At 44.3% G+C, this 16,959-nt stretch overlaps 1 protein-coding gene across 7 annotated transcripts in view; it reads left to right on the top strand.

Annotated features, from left to right (window-relative positions):
* Window positions 1–14,315, top strand: part of DCAF1 (DDB1 and CUL4 associated factor 1) — a 55,144-nt gene extending 40,829 nt beyond the window's left edge. For all 7 annotated transcript variants that reach the window (XM_056525166.1, XM_056525167.1, XM_056525169.1 and 4 more), the window contains 12 exons: window positions 2,728–2,852; window positions 2,952–4,215; window positions 4,307–4,505; window positions 4,652–4,734; window positions 4,832–4,916; window positions 8,741–8,974; window positions 11,518–11,611; window positions 11,722–11,826; window positions 12,396–12,469; window positions 12,551–12,652; window positions 12,836–13,091; window positions 13,423–14,315. In XM_056525166.1, coding sequence (XP_056381141.1) covers window positions 2,728–2,852; window positions 2,952–4,215; window positions 4,307–4,505; window positions 4,652–4,734; window positions 4,832–4,916; window positions 8,741–8,974; window positions 11,518–11,611; window positions 11,722–11,826; window positions 12,396–12,469; window positions 12,551–12,652; window positions 12,836–13,091; window positions 13,423–13,481 — 2,680 coding nt within the window. In that variant the 3' untranslated portion in view covers window positions 13,482–14,315. The remainder of the gene's footprint in view (window positions 1–2,727; window positions 2,853–2,951; window positions 4,216–4,306; window positions 4,506–4,651; window positions 4,735–4,831; window positions 4,917–8,740; window positions 8,975–11,517; window positions 11,612–11,721; window positions 11,827–12,395; window positions 12,470–12,550; window positions 12,653–12,835; window positions 13,092–13,422) is intronic.
* Window positions 14,316–16,959: the final 2,644 nt, after the last annotated feature.

The following is a 16,959-nucleotide window of genomic DNA, read 5'->3' as shown; positions in this document are numbered from 1 at the left end:
GGGCCATCCTGTCCCAGTGGGACAAGTCCCCCTTGTCTCTCCACCACAGGATCCGGCTTTCTCCCCAGGTACGCCTCTCCCTCCTTTGGTGGCTCCGGTCCCCTCTACCTCGAGGGGGTCGTTCCTTTCTGCCCCTCAACTGGCATGTCCTGACCACGGACACAAGCCTCCTCGGCTGGGGAGGGGTCTTCCGGGATCAGACTGTACAGGGTCGCTGGACAGCTTCAGAGGCTAAGCTCTCCATCAATGTTCTGGAGCTTCGGGCGATCTTCCTGTGCCTTCGGCACTGGACCCACCTTCTCCGGGACCTCCCAGTTCGGGTGCAAACGGACAATGCCACGGCTGCAGCGTACATCAATCGCCAGGGGGGCACCCGCAGCTCGGCGGCCATGAGGGAAGTCACAAAGATCTTCAGGTGGGTGGAACTTTTGGTTCCGGCCCTCTCGGCCGTACGCATTCCCGGCATCGAAAACTGGGAGGCTGACTTTAAAGTTGCGCCACCACGGATCCGGGCGAATGGACTCTCCGCCCAGAGGTCTTCGATCAGATTTGCCGTTGGTGGGGGACGCCGGACGTGGACCTGTTCGCGTCCCGTCAGAACAGGAAAGTCCCTCTCTTCGTGGCCAGGTCTCGGGATCCCCTGGCGCTTGCAGCAGATGTGCTGGTGGTCCCCTGGACCTCCTTCGCCCTCCCCCATCTTTTCCCTCCTCTTCCGCTCCTTCCCCGGGTCGTCCGGAAGCTCAAGGCAGAGGGGGTCTCGGCCATTCTGGTGGCTCCAGACTGGCCCCATCGCGTGTGGTACGCAGACGTGGTCAGCCTCGTGGCAGACGTTCCCTTCCGTCTTCCGGACCGTCCCGACCTTCTCTCCCAGGGACCACTCTGCCACCCCAATTCACTTCTGCTGCGTTTGACGGCGTGGCGGTTGAGACCGCGGTTTTGAGGGCTCGTGGGTTTTCCTCCCACGTTATCCGGACTATGCTCCGTGCCCGTAAGCCCTCGTCCTCCAGGATTTACCACTGCACCTGGCTGGCGTATTTTCGTTGGTGTGAGGCCCCTTCACTTTCTCCCACTTCCTTCTCTCTGCCTAATCTCCTGTCCTTCCTACAGTCCGGACTGGAGACACGTCTTGCCCTAAGTTCCCTTAAGGGGCAGGTTTCAGCCATGTTGGTCCTCTTTCAACACCCTCTGGCGTCTGACCTTCATATTCACACCTTTTTGCAAGGTGTGGCCCACGAGGTCCCTTCTCTTCGGTCCCCCACTGCACCTTGGGACCTTAACCTTGTTTTGGATGCTCTTCAGGGCACTCCATTTGAGCCTCTGGCTCAGGTTTCTCTCAGTTTTGTCTCCTGGAAGGTGGCCTTTCTGGTCGCAGTCACTTCTCTGCGCCGGGTTTCGGAAATAGCCGCCCTCTCCTCCCTGTTTTGTGCTCCCCGATGGGAGGCGCAAGGGGCTCCCGGCCTCGAAGTCCACGATCTCCCGGTGGATCCTTTCCGCCATTTCAGAGGCGTACCGATGCTAGGGTTAGGTGCTTCCTTTCCGCGTGACGGCTCACTCCACCCGAGTGGTGGGAGCCTCCTGGGCGGTCTGTCATGGTGCCTCGGCCCTGCAGGTATGCAAGGCCGCGACTTGGTCGTCCCTGCATACCTTTACCAAGTTTTACAGGGTTCATACTTTTGCGTCCTCCGATGCAGGCCTGGGCCGCAAGGTTTTGCAGGCAGCAGTTCGTGATTCCGCCTGAGCCTTCTTCTGTTGGGGTTGGTTTGCCCTCCCCAGGGACTGCTTTAGGACGTCCCATGGTCCTGTGTCCCCCAATGAAGCGATCGAGAAAAGTAGAATTTTGTACTTACCGTGAATTCTTTCTCGGAGCTTCTATTGGGGGACACAGCACCCACCCATTGTCTTGTTTGCGGCCTGCAGGGTTTCCGCCTTTCCGGGGCGGGGGTGTTCCCCTTTTGGTCGGTTTCCCTTTTTTCTGGGTGTTGTGTTAGACTGTTTGTTTTTTCGGGGTTGGCTCTCCTCTGCTTTGGGACTGAAACTGAGTTGCTCAGAGCCAGTAGGCGGGTATATCCTGCCGGGAGGAGCCAGCCTTCTTTTGTTTTTTACCTAATGTCAGCCTCCTAGTGGCAAGCAGCATATACCCATGGTCCTGTGTACCCCAATAGAAGCTCCGAGAGAGAATTTACGGTAAGTACAAAATTCTTTTTTATTTATTTACACCCATCTAAAGGACTTGTATGAACAATTATTAGATTGCTCTTACAGATCAATGCAGGGCATATGTCCTGCATTGATTTAACAGATCCGCACCACAAATGACAGTCAAAAACCAAACCTATATAGGTTGGGTATTATTGTAATTGTATGGACCCACAGAATAAAGATAACATGTCATTTTAACCGTAAAGTGCACTGCATAGAAACAAACCCTCCCAAAAGTTGCACAATTGCAGGGTTTTTCAATTTTGCCCAGCAGATAGTCTTTGTCTACCAATGAAGACTAAGAGAAAGGGACTTTATGATAAGTAATAAAAAATCCACAAATTTTTTTTGTTTATTTTGCTGTAGATTTGGTGATAAAATGCGTGTCATTACGAAGTACAATTGGTCCTCCATCAAGCAAGCCCTCTTATGGGTCTAAAGGTGGAAAATTGGAAGTGTTGTTGGCTATTAGAGAGGAGGAAAATGAAAATGGCACCGTAGACATAACAATTTTATCTCTTAATACAGAAATGACACTGTCCGCTATGCTCTGGATGTCCTTGCCATCCTCACAGTGGTGCCAAAAATTCAGCTCCAGTTGGCAGAACCAGTTGATGTTTTAGATGAGGCAGGTTCCACAGTCTCCACTGTAGGTAAGAAGAGAAAGATGATGTAGTAATAGTCTTTCCTGCAATGTTAGTGCAATGGCTCTTATGCTTCCCTTTTTTTTTTTTTCTTTTCTTTTTTCATAGGAATGAGCATTGTCTTGGGTGTGGCTGAGGGAGAGTTTTTTACCCACGATGCAGAGATACAGAAATCAGCACTGCAGATAATCATCAATTGTGTATGCGCCCCAGAATCCCGTATCTCTTGCATTGGCAAATATGTCTCTGGTACTCCACGGAGAAGGACACCCATCTCTCAAAGTTTCCATCCACATGGACGTGGTGGTAGTGGAGAACCCACGCTTGCTAAAATGTGGAATGTTGTTCAGTCCAATAATGGCATTAAGGTTCTTCTCTCTTTGCTGTCAGTGAAGATGCCCATAACAGATGCTGACCAAATTCGGGCTCTTTCTTGCAAAGCGTTGGTTGGTCTCGGTCGCAGTAGTTCTGTAAGGCAGATCATCAGCAAGCTTCCCCTATTCAGCAGCGGTCAAATCCAGCAACTAATGAAGGAGCCAATCCTTCAAGATAAGCGCAGTGAACATGTCCGCTTTTGCAAGTTTGCAGCGGAGCTCATTGAGAGGGTCTCAGGGAAGCCTCTGTTGATGGGCAGTGATGTATCATTGGCAAGATTGCAGAAAGCAGATGTGGTGGCACAGTCTCGCATCTCCTTCCCAGAGAAAGAACTGTTGCTGCTAATTCGCAACCATCTAATTTCCAAAGGGCTACAGGAAACTGCAACCGCTTTGACTAGAGAGGCTGATCTGCCCATGACTGCTGCATCACACTCCTCAACCTTCCTGCCAGCAGCCACCACTCAGCCACCAGCCACCTCATCACCTGTTGCCCTTCCGCGGACACCGCGCATCCCGGCCCGCTTGTCTACCAGTTCTATGTGCCCTCACCCACCATCTCGTAGCCAGGTGCCCCCTCAGTTGTCATCTCCTGTCCCTGCCTCTACAGGTTCTCCTCTAATTGGTCGTATCAGCTTTGTGCGAGAACGCCAGTCACCCTGCAATGGAAAGAGATCACGTGTTTTGAGACAAAAGTCTGACCATGGCGCCTACAGCCAGAGCCCCGCATTCAGAAAACAGCTAGATCGGCATGTGCCTTCCCCACCCACTTTGGACAGTATCATGACAGAATACTTACGGGAGCAGCACGCTCGTTGTAAGAACCCAGTTGCTATTTGCCCTCCCTTTTCCCTTTTTACGCCCCACCAATGTCCAGAACCCAAGCAACGCCGACAGGCTCCAACCAATTGCACTTCTAGACTGACTCGACGTGCTGCCTTCCCCAAATATGGGGGTGCAGATGGAGGCTGTTTTGACAGACACCTTATATTTAGTCGGTGAGATTTGTGTTGGGGCAGAATACTGCACTACTATAGTTCTGACCATTTCTGGTCATTAGTTTACCACTTATGCTGTTTCTTCTTCCAGGTTCCGTCCAATCTCTGTTTTCAGAGAAGCCAATGAGGATGAAAGTGGGTTTACCTGTTGTGCGTTTTCAGCTCGAGAACGTTTCTTGATGTTGGGCACCTGCACAGGGCAACTCAAGCTGTATAATGTGTTTAGCGGTCAGGAAGAAGCGAGTTACAATTGCCATAACTCTGCCATAACACACCTAGAGCCATCACGGGTAGGTCCCTACTGTTATGCCTGACTGCTTTGTACCTTCTGTTTCTCTGATTTCCAAATTTGCTCACCATCATGCATTGGGTTCTTGGACTTTCTCTTTCCTTTTATATACCTGCACCTCTAGTTACACAATGTCTTTTTCCACAGGATGGATCCCTTCTTCTGACTGCAGCCACTTGGAGTCAGCCTCTCTCTGCATTATGGGGCATGAAGTCAGTCTTTGACATGAAGTGAGTGTGAAAGGAGGTAGTATACGTGGAATTTAGGACAGACAAAGTCATTGTGTTCTTTCTCCTGAGCCTCATCTATGACTTATTGAATTTACAGGCATTCGTTTACAGAGGATCACTATGTGGAGTTCAGCAAGCTGTCGCAGGACCGTGTCATCGGAACAAAGGAAGACATCGCTCATGTGAGTTGTTAAATCAGGTTAGCTTGTCACTAGTGATGATGCTAGCATTTGGAGTCTATTTCATGGTATTGACTGAGGTGGACTGGACCTGACCTTTTATTTCAGTATATGGCGGAAAAGAAGCGGAGGTAGCGCCTGGTGCGGTGTAGGTCTCTAGCCGGTGTAGGTGGGTACCCGGATGGAGGGTAGCGTGTCCCTTGCCGGTGATGGTAGCTTGGGATGGAGCCCAGGGGCGGGTCCGTATGTAGAATGCAGAAAAATGCTGCGGTGGTGCTTCCAAGGAATTAACCCAAAGTCGTGGGTATTGGTATAAAGTAAATAATTTATTTTAACAGCATAAAGAAATAAAAGAAAGCAAGACGCCTTTCGGGAGTCACAGCTCCCTTTTTCAATTGCAGGTGGTTGCGGTGTGGCCAGGTGACAGGTGTGGGATTTTAAATACAGGAAAAAGGGCGCCAAACCAGGTGAGCTGGAAGTATTTAGAAGTTCAAATTGAACCGCGAGTTTAATTCTCGCAGTTCAATTTGAACTTCTAAATACTCCTGTAAAAGACTATCCCTATGCATTTTTCATGTTTTGCGTGGTTTTCATGCTCTTTTATTGAAAATGTTTTACTATGTAGGTCTCTATTGCCCGGCCCACACCTGGCCTCGGCATCCATCCCATATGACTTCACCAGCTCACCTGGTTTGGCGCCCTTTTTCCTGTATTTAAAATCCCACACCTGTCACCTGGCCACACAGCAACCACCTGCAATTGAAAAAGGGAGCTATGACTCCCGAAACGCTTCTTGCTTTATTTTATTTCTTTGAGTTCTTTATGCTGTTAAAATAAATTATTTACTTGATACCAATACCCACGACTTTGGGTTAATTCCTTGGAAGCGCCACCGCAGCATTTTTCTACATTTTCTACCTTTTTATTTCAGTGATAGCACCACTTAATGGGGTATTCCAGGATTTTTATTTTGTTTCACTATGCTATAGGGGCTGTAAAGTGAGTGTAGTTCATAATATAGTGTCTGTACCTGTGTGTGATGGTTTTCTCACTATTCTTATGTGATTTTCACCCCAATATTTATTTTTAACAGCATACAAAATGACTGTCTCAGATTTTTCCCATGCTGCAATGCAGCAGAGACCTGACTCACTAGTCAGCTGACGACAGGAAGCCTGTCTGCTTCAATGGGTGGAGGGATTGCTTGGTGGGAGAGAGATCAATCTGCAACTAATGCAACAGCTGTAGGCATCCTGGTCGAAAACCACAGGTCTTTTGAATGGATGCAGCCGATTTATGTTTCAATGGGTGGGGTGGCTGATGTGTGGGAGGGAGGAAAATGGAATTATGGGATTTGTAGTAAAAAAAAAAGACAGCCACAATATTATGGTAATATCATGACATAGCCATTTAGCCCCAAGACCAACGCGGATCCTTCCTAAGCATGTCCATTACTGTCTGCCGGGTACATGCTAAAATCACCTTATGATGGATAACCCCTTTTAAGCCTGAAATGTGTGTGAGATGTTGCATCTTTTAGATCTGAGCATAATAAATTAGCCCTCACACAGCTGAAAAATAAAGTCAGGATTTAGCAATTTCAAAGTAGTAAATGTTAAAGTAGTAAAACATAACAAACTATGTAAATTGAGTGTCAGTTTTACCACGTGGTAGGACACAACAAAGCAATTGTAGATAGATATATAAAGATATACCTATCCCCTTAAGGACTCGGTTTTTCCGTTTTTTGCACTTTTGTTTTTTTTTCATTACCTTTAACCCCTTAAGGACCAAGCCCATTTTGACCTTAATTTAATTTTTGCGTTTTTGTTTTTTCCTTCTCGCCTTCTAAAATCCATAACTTTTATATTTCCTTCTACAGACCCATATAAGGGCTTGTTTTTTGTGTGACCAATTGTACTTTGGGTTCGCCATAAATTTTTTGGTAAAATGAGAGTTTTCATTACAAAGAATGATTTTTTTTTTTTTTAGGGGGGGGGGGGGGGGATTTAAATGAAAACTTCAAATTTGCACACTTTGGAGGGTTTCGTTTTCACACTGTACACTTTGCGGTAAAAATTTTGTTCTTTATGGTAAAAATGATACCCATGGCTAGATACTTTTATATTTTTGTACCGCTTAAAAAAATCTCAAACTTTTTGTACAAAATCAGTCATATAAAATCGTTCTATTTTGACCACCTATAAAAAAAATTTTTTTTCCATATATGGGGTGGTATGAGGGCTCTTTTTTTGCGCCGTCACCCGTACTTTTTATTGGTACCACATTTGCATATATAAAACTTTTAGATCACTTTTTATATATTTTTTGGAATAAAATGTTACCAAAAAGCAGCATTTTTTTGCCTTTTTTTTACATTTACACCGTTTACCGTATGGGATCATTAACATTGTGTTTTGATTGTTTGGACATTTACTGATGCGGCGATACGACATATGTTTATTTAAAAAAAATTATGCTTTTTGGGGGTAAAATGGGGGGGGGGGGGAAGGGACAATTTAGATCTTTTTTTTGGGGGGGGGGGGGATTTTTAACTTTATTTTTATTTTTTTTAACACTTTTTATGTCCCCATTAGCAATCAGTTGATTGCTAGCACTGTTCAGTGCTATCGGTGATCTTCTGCTCTGGTCTGCTTGATCTCGGACCAGAGCAGAAGACGGCCGGAGGCAGGTGAGGGGACATCTGGCCGTCATTACAGATGATCGGATCCACGTGGCGCTGCGGGTGATCCGTTCATCTATTTTAACATGAGCATTGCCGCAGATGCCGTGATCTGTATTGGTCACGGCATCTGAGGGGTTAATGGCGGACATGTCGGATTGCTTGCAGTCATACACAGGACGTAAATGTACGTCCTGATGCACTAAGTACCGCCACACCAAAACGTACATTTACATCCGTGGTCGCTAAAGAGTTTAAAAATCATAATTCTTTCAATTTTGCACCTAAAAATCCATATGATGGCTTATTTTTTGCGCTACCAATTCTACTTTGTAATGACTAGAGATGAGCGAATTTACAGTAAATTCGATTCGTCACGAACTTCTCGGTTCGGCAGTTGATGACTTATCCTGCATAAATTAGTTCAGCTTTCAAGTGCTACCGTGGGCTGGAAAAGGTGGATACAGTCCTAGGAGACTCTTTCCTAGGACTGTATCCACCTTTTCCAGCCCACCAGAGCACCTGAAAGCTGGACTAATTTATGCATGATAAGTCATCAACTGCCGAGCCGAGAAGTTCGTGACGAATCAAATTTACTGTAAATTCGCTCATCTCTAGTAATGACCGCAGTCATTTTACCCAAAAATCTACATGAAAACGGGAAAAAAAAAATTTTGTCCAGCCCATTTTTGGAGTTTGGTGTGCCATTATGTCCAATTTCTCCCTTTTTTTTGTTTAGTTCTAATGCACACAAAGGGAATAAACATGTTACTGTAATCCTTTTCTGTGAGAAATACTTAATTTTCTAGAAAAATTTCAGGGGTGCCAACATTTACGGTAATGACTGTGTGTATGTATAAATCAGAAGATATTATGGTAAATTTAAGGGTTCTGCTTCAATTTACAATATGTGTAATAAAAACAAGCCACTTTATGGATCTGTAAATCAAAAAATAAGAGTTACGGCTCATAAAAGTTTAAAACAAAAATTGGGTTGTTTTAGGTTTAAAGCTAATCTGTCACCCCTAATTTAGTTTGTCTTTAACCAAAAAAATGCTTTTTTAGGCCTTGCAAGTGTCAAGGAGGCATGGCTTAAGATCTGCTGTACCTATATGTAATCCATGTTACTCTCATTATCCTGCAGATTTATGATATCCAGACAGGACAGAAGTTGCGGACTTTACACAACCCAGACCTGGCCAATAACTACAAGCGCAACTGTGCCACCTTCAACCCCACAGATGATTTGGTGCTGAATGATGGGGTTCTATGGGATGTGCGGTCTCCTCAAGCTATTCACAAGTTTGATAAGTTCAACATGAACATCAGTGGGGTGTTCCATCCAAATGGCCTGGAGGTCATAGTCAACACAGAGATTGTATCCTTTGCAAAATCATAGCATGGGGCTCAGAAAAATATAAAGGCCTGGTCCTGTTAATGCACTTTGAGGCAATTGCTTGCTTAATTTCATCTGCGGATCCATGATCTGTTCACACTGAGGAAAATGGTGCAGAAACCAGTACACACTTAAAGGGGTATTCCGGCTTTATACATCTTATCCAAAGGATAGGGGATAAGATGTATGATTGCAGTGGTCCTGCCGCTGGGACCCCCACAATCTCTGTGCAGCCCCCGGCACTCTGGGCCGGGCGCTGCAACAGAGACGTGACATCACAGCCGCGCACCCTCCCATAGACACGGATGGAGGGACGTGGCCATGACATCACATCTCTGTCTTGGAGGCAGCGCCCGGCACAGAATGCCGAGGGCTACACCAAGATCACGGGGGTCCCAGCGGCAGGACACCTGTGACCATACATCTTATCATCTATCCTTTGGATAGGGGGATAAGCTGTAGAAAGCTGGAATACCCCTTTAAGTAATTTGAGGCACATCACCATTGACTGCAATGCAGTCCGCACATAATTCCACCAAAAGAATGAACCACCGAGAAAATTCTGCATTGTGCACTGTGCAGCAAAATCTCATTGAAGACAATGGAAGACTACTGTACAAGAATTTCCAAGTGGAATTTCTTAATTCAGAAATTCATTAGTGTGAATTCATAAGGTTATGTTTACAGCTGAAAATCTGCAGTGTTTCCACACCAAAATCTGTAGCAATGATCAATTGCTTTAAATCAATGATCTGCAGCGGTGTCGCCCGGGGGGGGGGATAAATAGCTGATAACTTATACCGGAATATCGGTATAAGTTATCGGCTATCGGCCCTAACCTCCACAGAGTATTGGCCCTGAAAAATCGATATCTGTCGATCCCTATCCCCGATACCATGCAAATGGCTAGTATCTGCCCTGATACCGATACTAGTATCGGTATTGGGACATCCCTAGTTTGGGTTATACCCAAAGAAAGGTCCCTAAATTGAACAATTGCTTACTATGATAAAGGTATAATATGATAAAGATATAATACCTAAAAACACATCTCTTCAAACAGGCCTATAACATTCTCTAATTGGCCTCAACATATCCTCAACATATCCCCACACCTCTTGTTTGAATAGTTATTGTGTAATATTATGTCTGATACTTGTCTTTGTTTGTACCCCATAATTGTAAGCGCTGCGGAATCTGTAGGCGCTATATAAATAAATAAAATAAAAATAAATATAATCAAACTCAACAAACTACTTGGGGAAACTTAATTTTTAGTTAAATTTTGTAGGGGTCTTCAGTAATGTTTTCCTTGAGGGTATTTCTTTCCCCAAGTAGGTTTGTTGAGTTTAAATAAAGTACATCTTTATGGGGTGACATCTAAGGGATCTAAGGGTGACATCTAAGGGATCTTTTGTGGTATTAAAAGTATAGTCAAGTCTCTCCCACTCCAGATGTTCTGGTTTCATGGTGGTCTGATGTTGGCGGCTGTCCAAGGTAAGGGAATTATCCACTAAGGGTAGCATTTCATCCCATTAGTAAACCCTTCCAAAAGAATTGTATTGGGATTACCCCTGCTTGCTCAGGGACAGTCAGGGCCACTTTTCCATAAAATGGCAAAAGGGCGACCCTTGCCATCATATGTCGTTCTGTTGTCCTTTTTTAGGTTTTTGATTGACCATACAGTGGTCCCTGAAAATATCATATTAATCGGTTCATTGTATGTGGAGTCCATGATTCTATAAGAAAATGGTAATTGGTTCCAGAGCCCCAAAACCATTGTATGTTGAGTCCATAACTCCTGAGCCTCAAATGTATAGTTAGTACAGTATATAGGAGGCATATCCATAAGGGGAAATCGGTGCGGTCAGTATTTAGGGGATGTATATAAGGCGCTGAGGGTAAGGTCAGTATATAGAGTCATATATTAGAGGGAGAGGGTGAGGTCAGTACTGTACAGGGCAGAGGGTGAAGTCAGTGCAGTACAGTATACTGTGTAAAATGTTTTTACAGTACTGACCTCGCCCTCTGCCTTATATATACTGTACAGTATTGTATAAGGGGCGGGGAATATAGGGGCAATCCTTTAAACACTATTTTGCAGCACATGTTGTATGCAGAAACTGCTGCACACACTAGCGGTCCAGTGGGACGTCTAGTGTGTGAGGGAAGAGGGGTGCGGCGCTGATTGGATGCCTGCAGCAGCTGCAGGCTTATTGGACTTGGCAGTGAGGGCAGCACAAGGACTGGGAAGATGAGCAGCTGTGGACAGGTGAGTGAGGTGCATGTGTCTATGCAGCGTAACGGGACAGATTACAGTAGTCAGCGCCGCAGGGTAACAGTCTTCCACAACAGGCCTGACATTCACCAGCATCTTAAGTCGATGCTGTATTCAACATGCGATGGGCTTTCAGGGCCCATCATGTGTCAGGCCATTGAATGTAGAGGGACCACTGTACTACGTGTCGTGGGGATCGTTTTTAAATTTGATTGCTATGATTTTGTTTCCCTAACTGTTCATTCAGTGGGACTTGCGAACTTTTCACCTCCTTCACACAGTGCCAGACCTGGACCAGTGCCGTGTCGTCTTTAATAACACTGGAACTGTAATGTATGGGGGTCAGTATCCAGTCTGTCTTGTAGCTTTCATGTCCTTTGTGTTATCTTGTTCTCCTCTTGCTTTCCTTCTGTACTATAATAGTAATAACATTTCCTTTGTGTTCTTGCAGCCATGCTGCAAGCTGATGATGAGGATGACCTTATGGAAGAAAAGATGAAGAGTCCATTTGGTTCCTCTTTCCGCACGTTTAATGCCACAGACTACAAGCCCATTGGTAAGTGTCAGTCAAACCAGGGGGAATATCCAGACACAACAGAGAACTATCCTAAGGCTGATAAACAAATATTCCTACACCTATGCATTCAAAGGCTATGTTCACACAGCGTAACGTTCGGCCACATACTTTCTTACATGTGCATTTTCTGCCGCAATATGCAAAAATTTGGCCTAATTTTTGCGAAAGATTACGAAAGAAAATGTGTGTAAAATAAAATCTAGCTTTGACCTGAATATCGGGGTTATATACCATATATTGAGCATTGCCTGAGGACTTTTCTCTTTATTTTTTTTTAAAGGGGGGGATCGCAGCGATACTGTGATAAGAAATGACTAGAAACTGTTTAGAATGTATTAAAATCCTATAGCTTCACCTCAGAACCCAAATACCAGAGGTATCCCTCATCTTTACCCATGTAAAGGAATTCAGGGTACCTGCCACTAGAGGAAGTAATTATTTGCTCCTTCGTAGTGCTGAAATGTATTACAGCTCCTTGATCTTATGAAGTTCAAAGTTTACTTCTGTTGTAATTCTGTATAACAACTGCATTGTCATTTACTCTACAGCCACCATTGATGTGAAGAGGAACATATTTGACCTGTGCACAGATACTAAAGACTGCTACCTGGCTGTTATTGAGGTATGTGAATATTTGGGTGTTATGAGACATGGGATGAATTCATTCTTTCCCATCTTTACTAATGTAAATTTCTGCTCCCAGAATCAAGGTACAATGGATTCTCTAAACATGGACACAGTCTGTCGTCTCTATGAGGTTGGAAGGCAGCGTCTGGCAGAGGATGAAGATGAGGAGGAGGATCAGGTAAGGAAATGTCTCTTATATTTCTAGGACACTGTATTCTGATATATACTGTATTTATACACCCTTCACAATATTATTTAGACAGGTAGGGGAACAAGTCTATTTTGGCAGATTAGAGGCTTGCTGATTCAAGGTGGGTTGTATCATTCATCTCAAGAGTTTTTAATTCACTGTACTTTTCAGGAAGAGGAAGAACAAGAGGATGAGGAGGATGATGATGACGATGACGACTCTGATGATCTTGGGCCACTGCTGGATGCTGAGCTAGAGGAAGAGGAGGATGCAGGGGAGCATGCAGGAGAGGATGGTGAAAATGACTTTTCTCCCTCCGATGATGAAGAACTTGCAAATTTGCTGGAAGATGAAGATGATGATGGTGACGATGGAGATGAGGATGGTCATGATGAAGACTCAGAAGTGGAGATGATACTGGGAGACTGTGAGTACCATGTGTTGTGTGCCATATTAGATACATTTTTAACCAGGATGTTATGAACAGGAAATGCTGCATTTATTGCTGCACTCTAGTGAATAGAAAGGCTATAATCTTAGAAATATCACTGCTGCTCTCTAGTAAATTGCAAGTCTGCATTCTCAGCTGTTGTCACCCCTGCTCGCCAGTGAACAGACTGCTGTCTAAGTGCTTTGCCTTTTTCTTTTAGTGAACCACAAGGCTGCATTTTTAGTGATGTCACCACCAATTGTGAATGGAAAGACTGAATTCTGTTATCACCACTCTGCTAACCTTTCTTATTTTCTTCTTCCCACAGCTGACAGTTCAGATAACTCTGATCTTGAAGATGACATTATTCTAGCATTGAATGAGTGAGGAGTTAGAGGTATACACTGTGTACACAGGGTCCTTTCCTTCCTGGAGGAAGAAGAGCAGAGCTGTGGTTCGCTGTGACGCACTTGTCAGGTTGAAGGACGGAGCGTTGACATCTGCATTTCTAATAAACCCTGTTGTCCAATGACTCACTTTCAACCTCTGTTCCCACAGACTTCAAGATGGACATTTTTTTTTTCTTTTGTAAAACAGAGCTCTTAAAAGAATAGTTTTATAGAAAAAAAAGAAAAAACTCTAACCAAAAAATCTATTGCGCTGGACGGTGTCCCCTCCCCCTGCGGGGGGAAAGAAAACTTTCTTTTTGTGTCTTGTTTCAGTTTTTTTTTTTTTTTTGCACAGGTTTAAGGGGGAGGAGGATTTTCTTTTCCCTTAACTTTGAGCAGCAAAGTATTTTTATGACAGAATTGTAATATATTCCATAGGAAATGTGTATTTTTGTTTTAAATTGTGTTTTTTTTGGGGGGAGGGGCAGAGCGGAGAGGCTGGGCAGTCTGATCGATGACTAGAGATCAATGTGTCTGATGAATTCATTTTAATGGGAATCCTGCATCATTTCTGGGTTTGAGGAGCAGCCAAAGTTATAATGTTGTTTTCTGCTGATCGTCTTCAGTGAACAGATCAGGGGATCATTCAGTGGGTTGGCTCCCACCCTGGCTTGTATCATGTGACATGATTCTCATCATCTCTGGACCCTTTCCCGATAAGAATTGCTCATATGAAATTCTCATCTGATGTTTTAGTTTCCTGTGAATAACAAAATCAAATTGTTTCTTTTCTGTAAAGTGTATTTATTTAAAAAATAAATGGAAAAGTCACCGTCTGTCATATTCCCTATATCAGCCAAGTGCCAACAAACTGATTACATTTATGAAAACCTTACAGATGTCTCACTGCTTAGTAACTACAAAACATCTTTTGTCAGCAAGGTAGGAATAGCCTATTACTGGTCTCCCGTGCCAAGTATCGCAGGAGCTTAGTTGTCGCATGTCAGCTGGGCTACGGATCTAACTTTCAGGATTGGAGAAACCAATCCTGTAGTTTAACCCTTTTGAAGCTATAGTCAAATTGTGATTTTATCATCTAAGTAATTTGTACTCACTTGATACCTGGCCAACATGATGGTTGCTGTTGGGTTTCCATAGCAGCATTGGGCCTAATGAATAGCCCCCCAGATATGCCAGGTATGAAAAATATATTCTCCTTGCAAAATAATTTTTACAAAGCATTAAATATATTAAAAGAAAACAAAACAAAAAAATGATGTCCGATAAGATGCACCAAACCTGTCACATAGCATGCATCAGTGTGATACATTTTATGTGGCATTTCCTTATCTACTTCTGTTTTCAAAATTTATGTATTAGTGACTCTCCTGCTTCACTTTTTTGGAACCATTATGACAACAGTTATTATTTGGAGGGAGGGGGGCATATCAGTGAAGATTTTGCCAGTGATATATTAATCTGTCAGCTTATTGAAAAGATAAATCTATAAAGGTAGTTTACACTCAGTATTTGCATCCATTACCTGATTAATAGCATCTCACATAATGCCACCACCTCATCCGCCTCATCCCAGACAGGTGCATTTTCTGTGTTTAAAATCATGCAAACTAGAGGAACCGAATGGAAATAAATTCTGCCACTAATGTATTTTCCTATAAAAACGTTCAGACTTGTCCTCTGCTGTTTAACAACGTTATATCAGTTACTGGGAATCAATTTTTATTTTGTTTTATTATCATTATTATTCAAATTGTGGCAAAATACAAACTACGCAAGAACAAGCAAAGCTTATAGATTTACCGAGGCACAGTTCCACAGGAAATTGGATAGCTAACCATTTTCTCATTTTCAATCGTAGCTGTATGAAGACTTGTTTTTTCTGAAAATAGCTCTATTTTTCAATAGCCCCATCTTGGGGTACTTTAACCCCTTAAGGACTCAGACAATTTTTATTTTTAAGTTTTCATAACTTTTATATTTTCATCCTCAGACTAGTATGAGGGCTTGTTTTTTGCGCAACCAGTTGTCCTTTGTAATGACATCACTCATTTTACCATGACATGTATGGCGCAACCAAAAAAATACTATTTGTGTGGGGTGATAAGAAAACAGCAATTTAGCAAATTTTGGAAGGTTTTGTTTTCATCCTGTACACTTTAAGATAAAATAGACATGTTTTCTTTCTTCTGTGGATCAATACGATTAAAATGATGCCCATGATTACATACTTTTCTATTAGTATACCGCTTAAAATAAAAATCGCTACCTTTTTATCGAAATTAGTGCGTTTTAAAACCCCTCTTCTCTATTGGCTCCATTGGGAGATACAAACCGTGGGTGTATGCTGCTGTCTCTAGGAGGTGTGACACTATGGTAATAAAAAAAAAAGTCTGCTCCTCCCAGCAGGATATACCTGCCTCCAGGCCCTGAGCTAATCAATTTAAGCTTAGTGTCTGAAGGAGGGGGACATGGTCTGGAATTCTCCAGACCAGGTCTTCTATTTTGTTTTTCCTAGTATAGGGACGTGTTAGTTTTTTATTCCCTTTTTCTTTCATGTTTTCAGGTGGGGACTCAGGGACTCCGGTTCCCTGTTTCCCCATTGCGAGTAAGTTGGCACAGACATTGCAGATATGCGCTGTTCACCCCCCCACTCGCCAACGGTCAGCGCCTGGGTTGGTACCTCATGGGTCCAGGTCCCCCTATTTCTCTGCTCGCCTCGCTCGCGCATAGCAGCCAGGCGTGATGCAGGTGACAAAAAGCTGACTGAAGACTTCACAGAAGACTCCATTAGGTAAGTTCTTCTGACTGAGGTGAGTACATTCCTTTCTCCTTAGGTGCGGACTTGCAACCTCTGGAGACCCTCTGTTTTTGGCCCACCAGTTTTTTAGGTTTATGGGGCTTGCTGTACTGGGGCTTTATTCTTTCTGGGGCGAGCAGTGGCATCTTTAGGGGGCATGAGTGATTGCACTGTGTATATGTGTTTTCATACCTCACTGGCTACGAGCCGCAGCACCTGATATGCGGCTGACAGCCGCGGCGCTTTCTCTGGCCGGGCGCACGGAGCGCCGGCTTACTTTCACTCTCTCCGGCAGCTGCTGCCAGCGTGTTTGCCGCTCGCTCTCTTCCCCCCTAGCGCATATGCGGCTTACATATGCGCTCGGGACTAGGAGCGGGCGCCATGACAGCTTCTTCCCCGTCCTCCATTAGCTCCGCCCACAGGGCCGTCGAAGCTCCCTGGAGGCACGAAGTGTCCTCCAATCAGCGCCGTGGGTGAGAATTTCACAGTGAGAGGCCAATCCTTCAGTGCCTCTGCCTCAGGCACGCCCCTCTCTGACTATTGGCTGGCCTTTTTTTTTTTTCACTAGCTGCACGGAGCCAAGTTCTCCTCTCTGCCAGCTGCCAGGGGACACAGACTAGGGTGAGAAAGTTCCTGTCTTTTCTCATTATGTCCGTGC

Source organism: Hyla sarda, chromosome 6 (genome assembly GCF_029499605.1).
Source record: "Hyla sarda isolate aHylSar1 chromosome 6, aHylSar1.hap1, whole genome shotgun sequence".
Lineage (NCBI taxonomy): Eukaryota > Metazoa > Chordata > Amphibia > Anura > Hylidae > Hyla > Hyla sarda.
The sequence above is the reverse complement of the archived record's forward strand: the minus strand, read 5'-3'. Positions and strand labels throughout refer to the sequence as shown.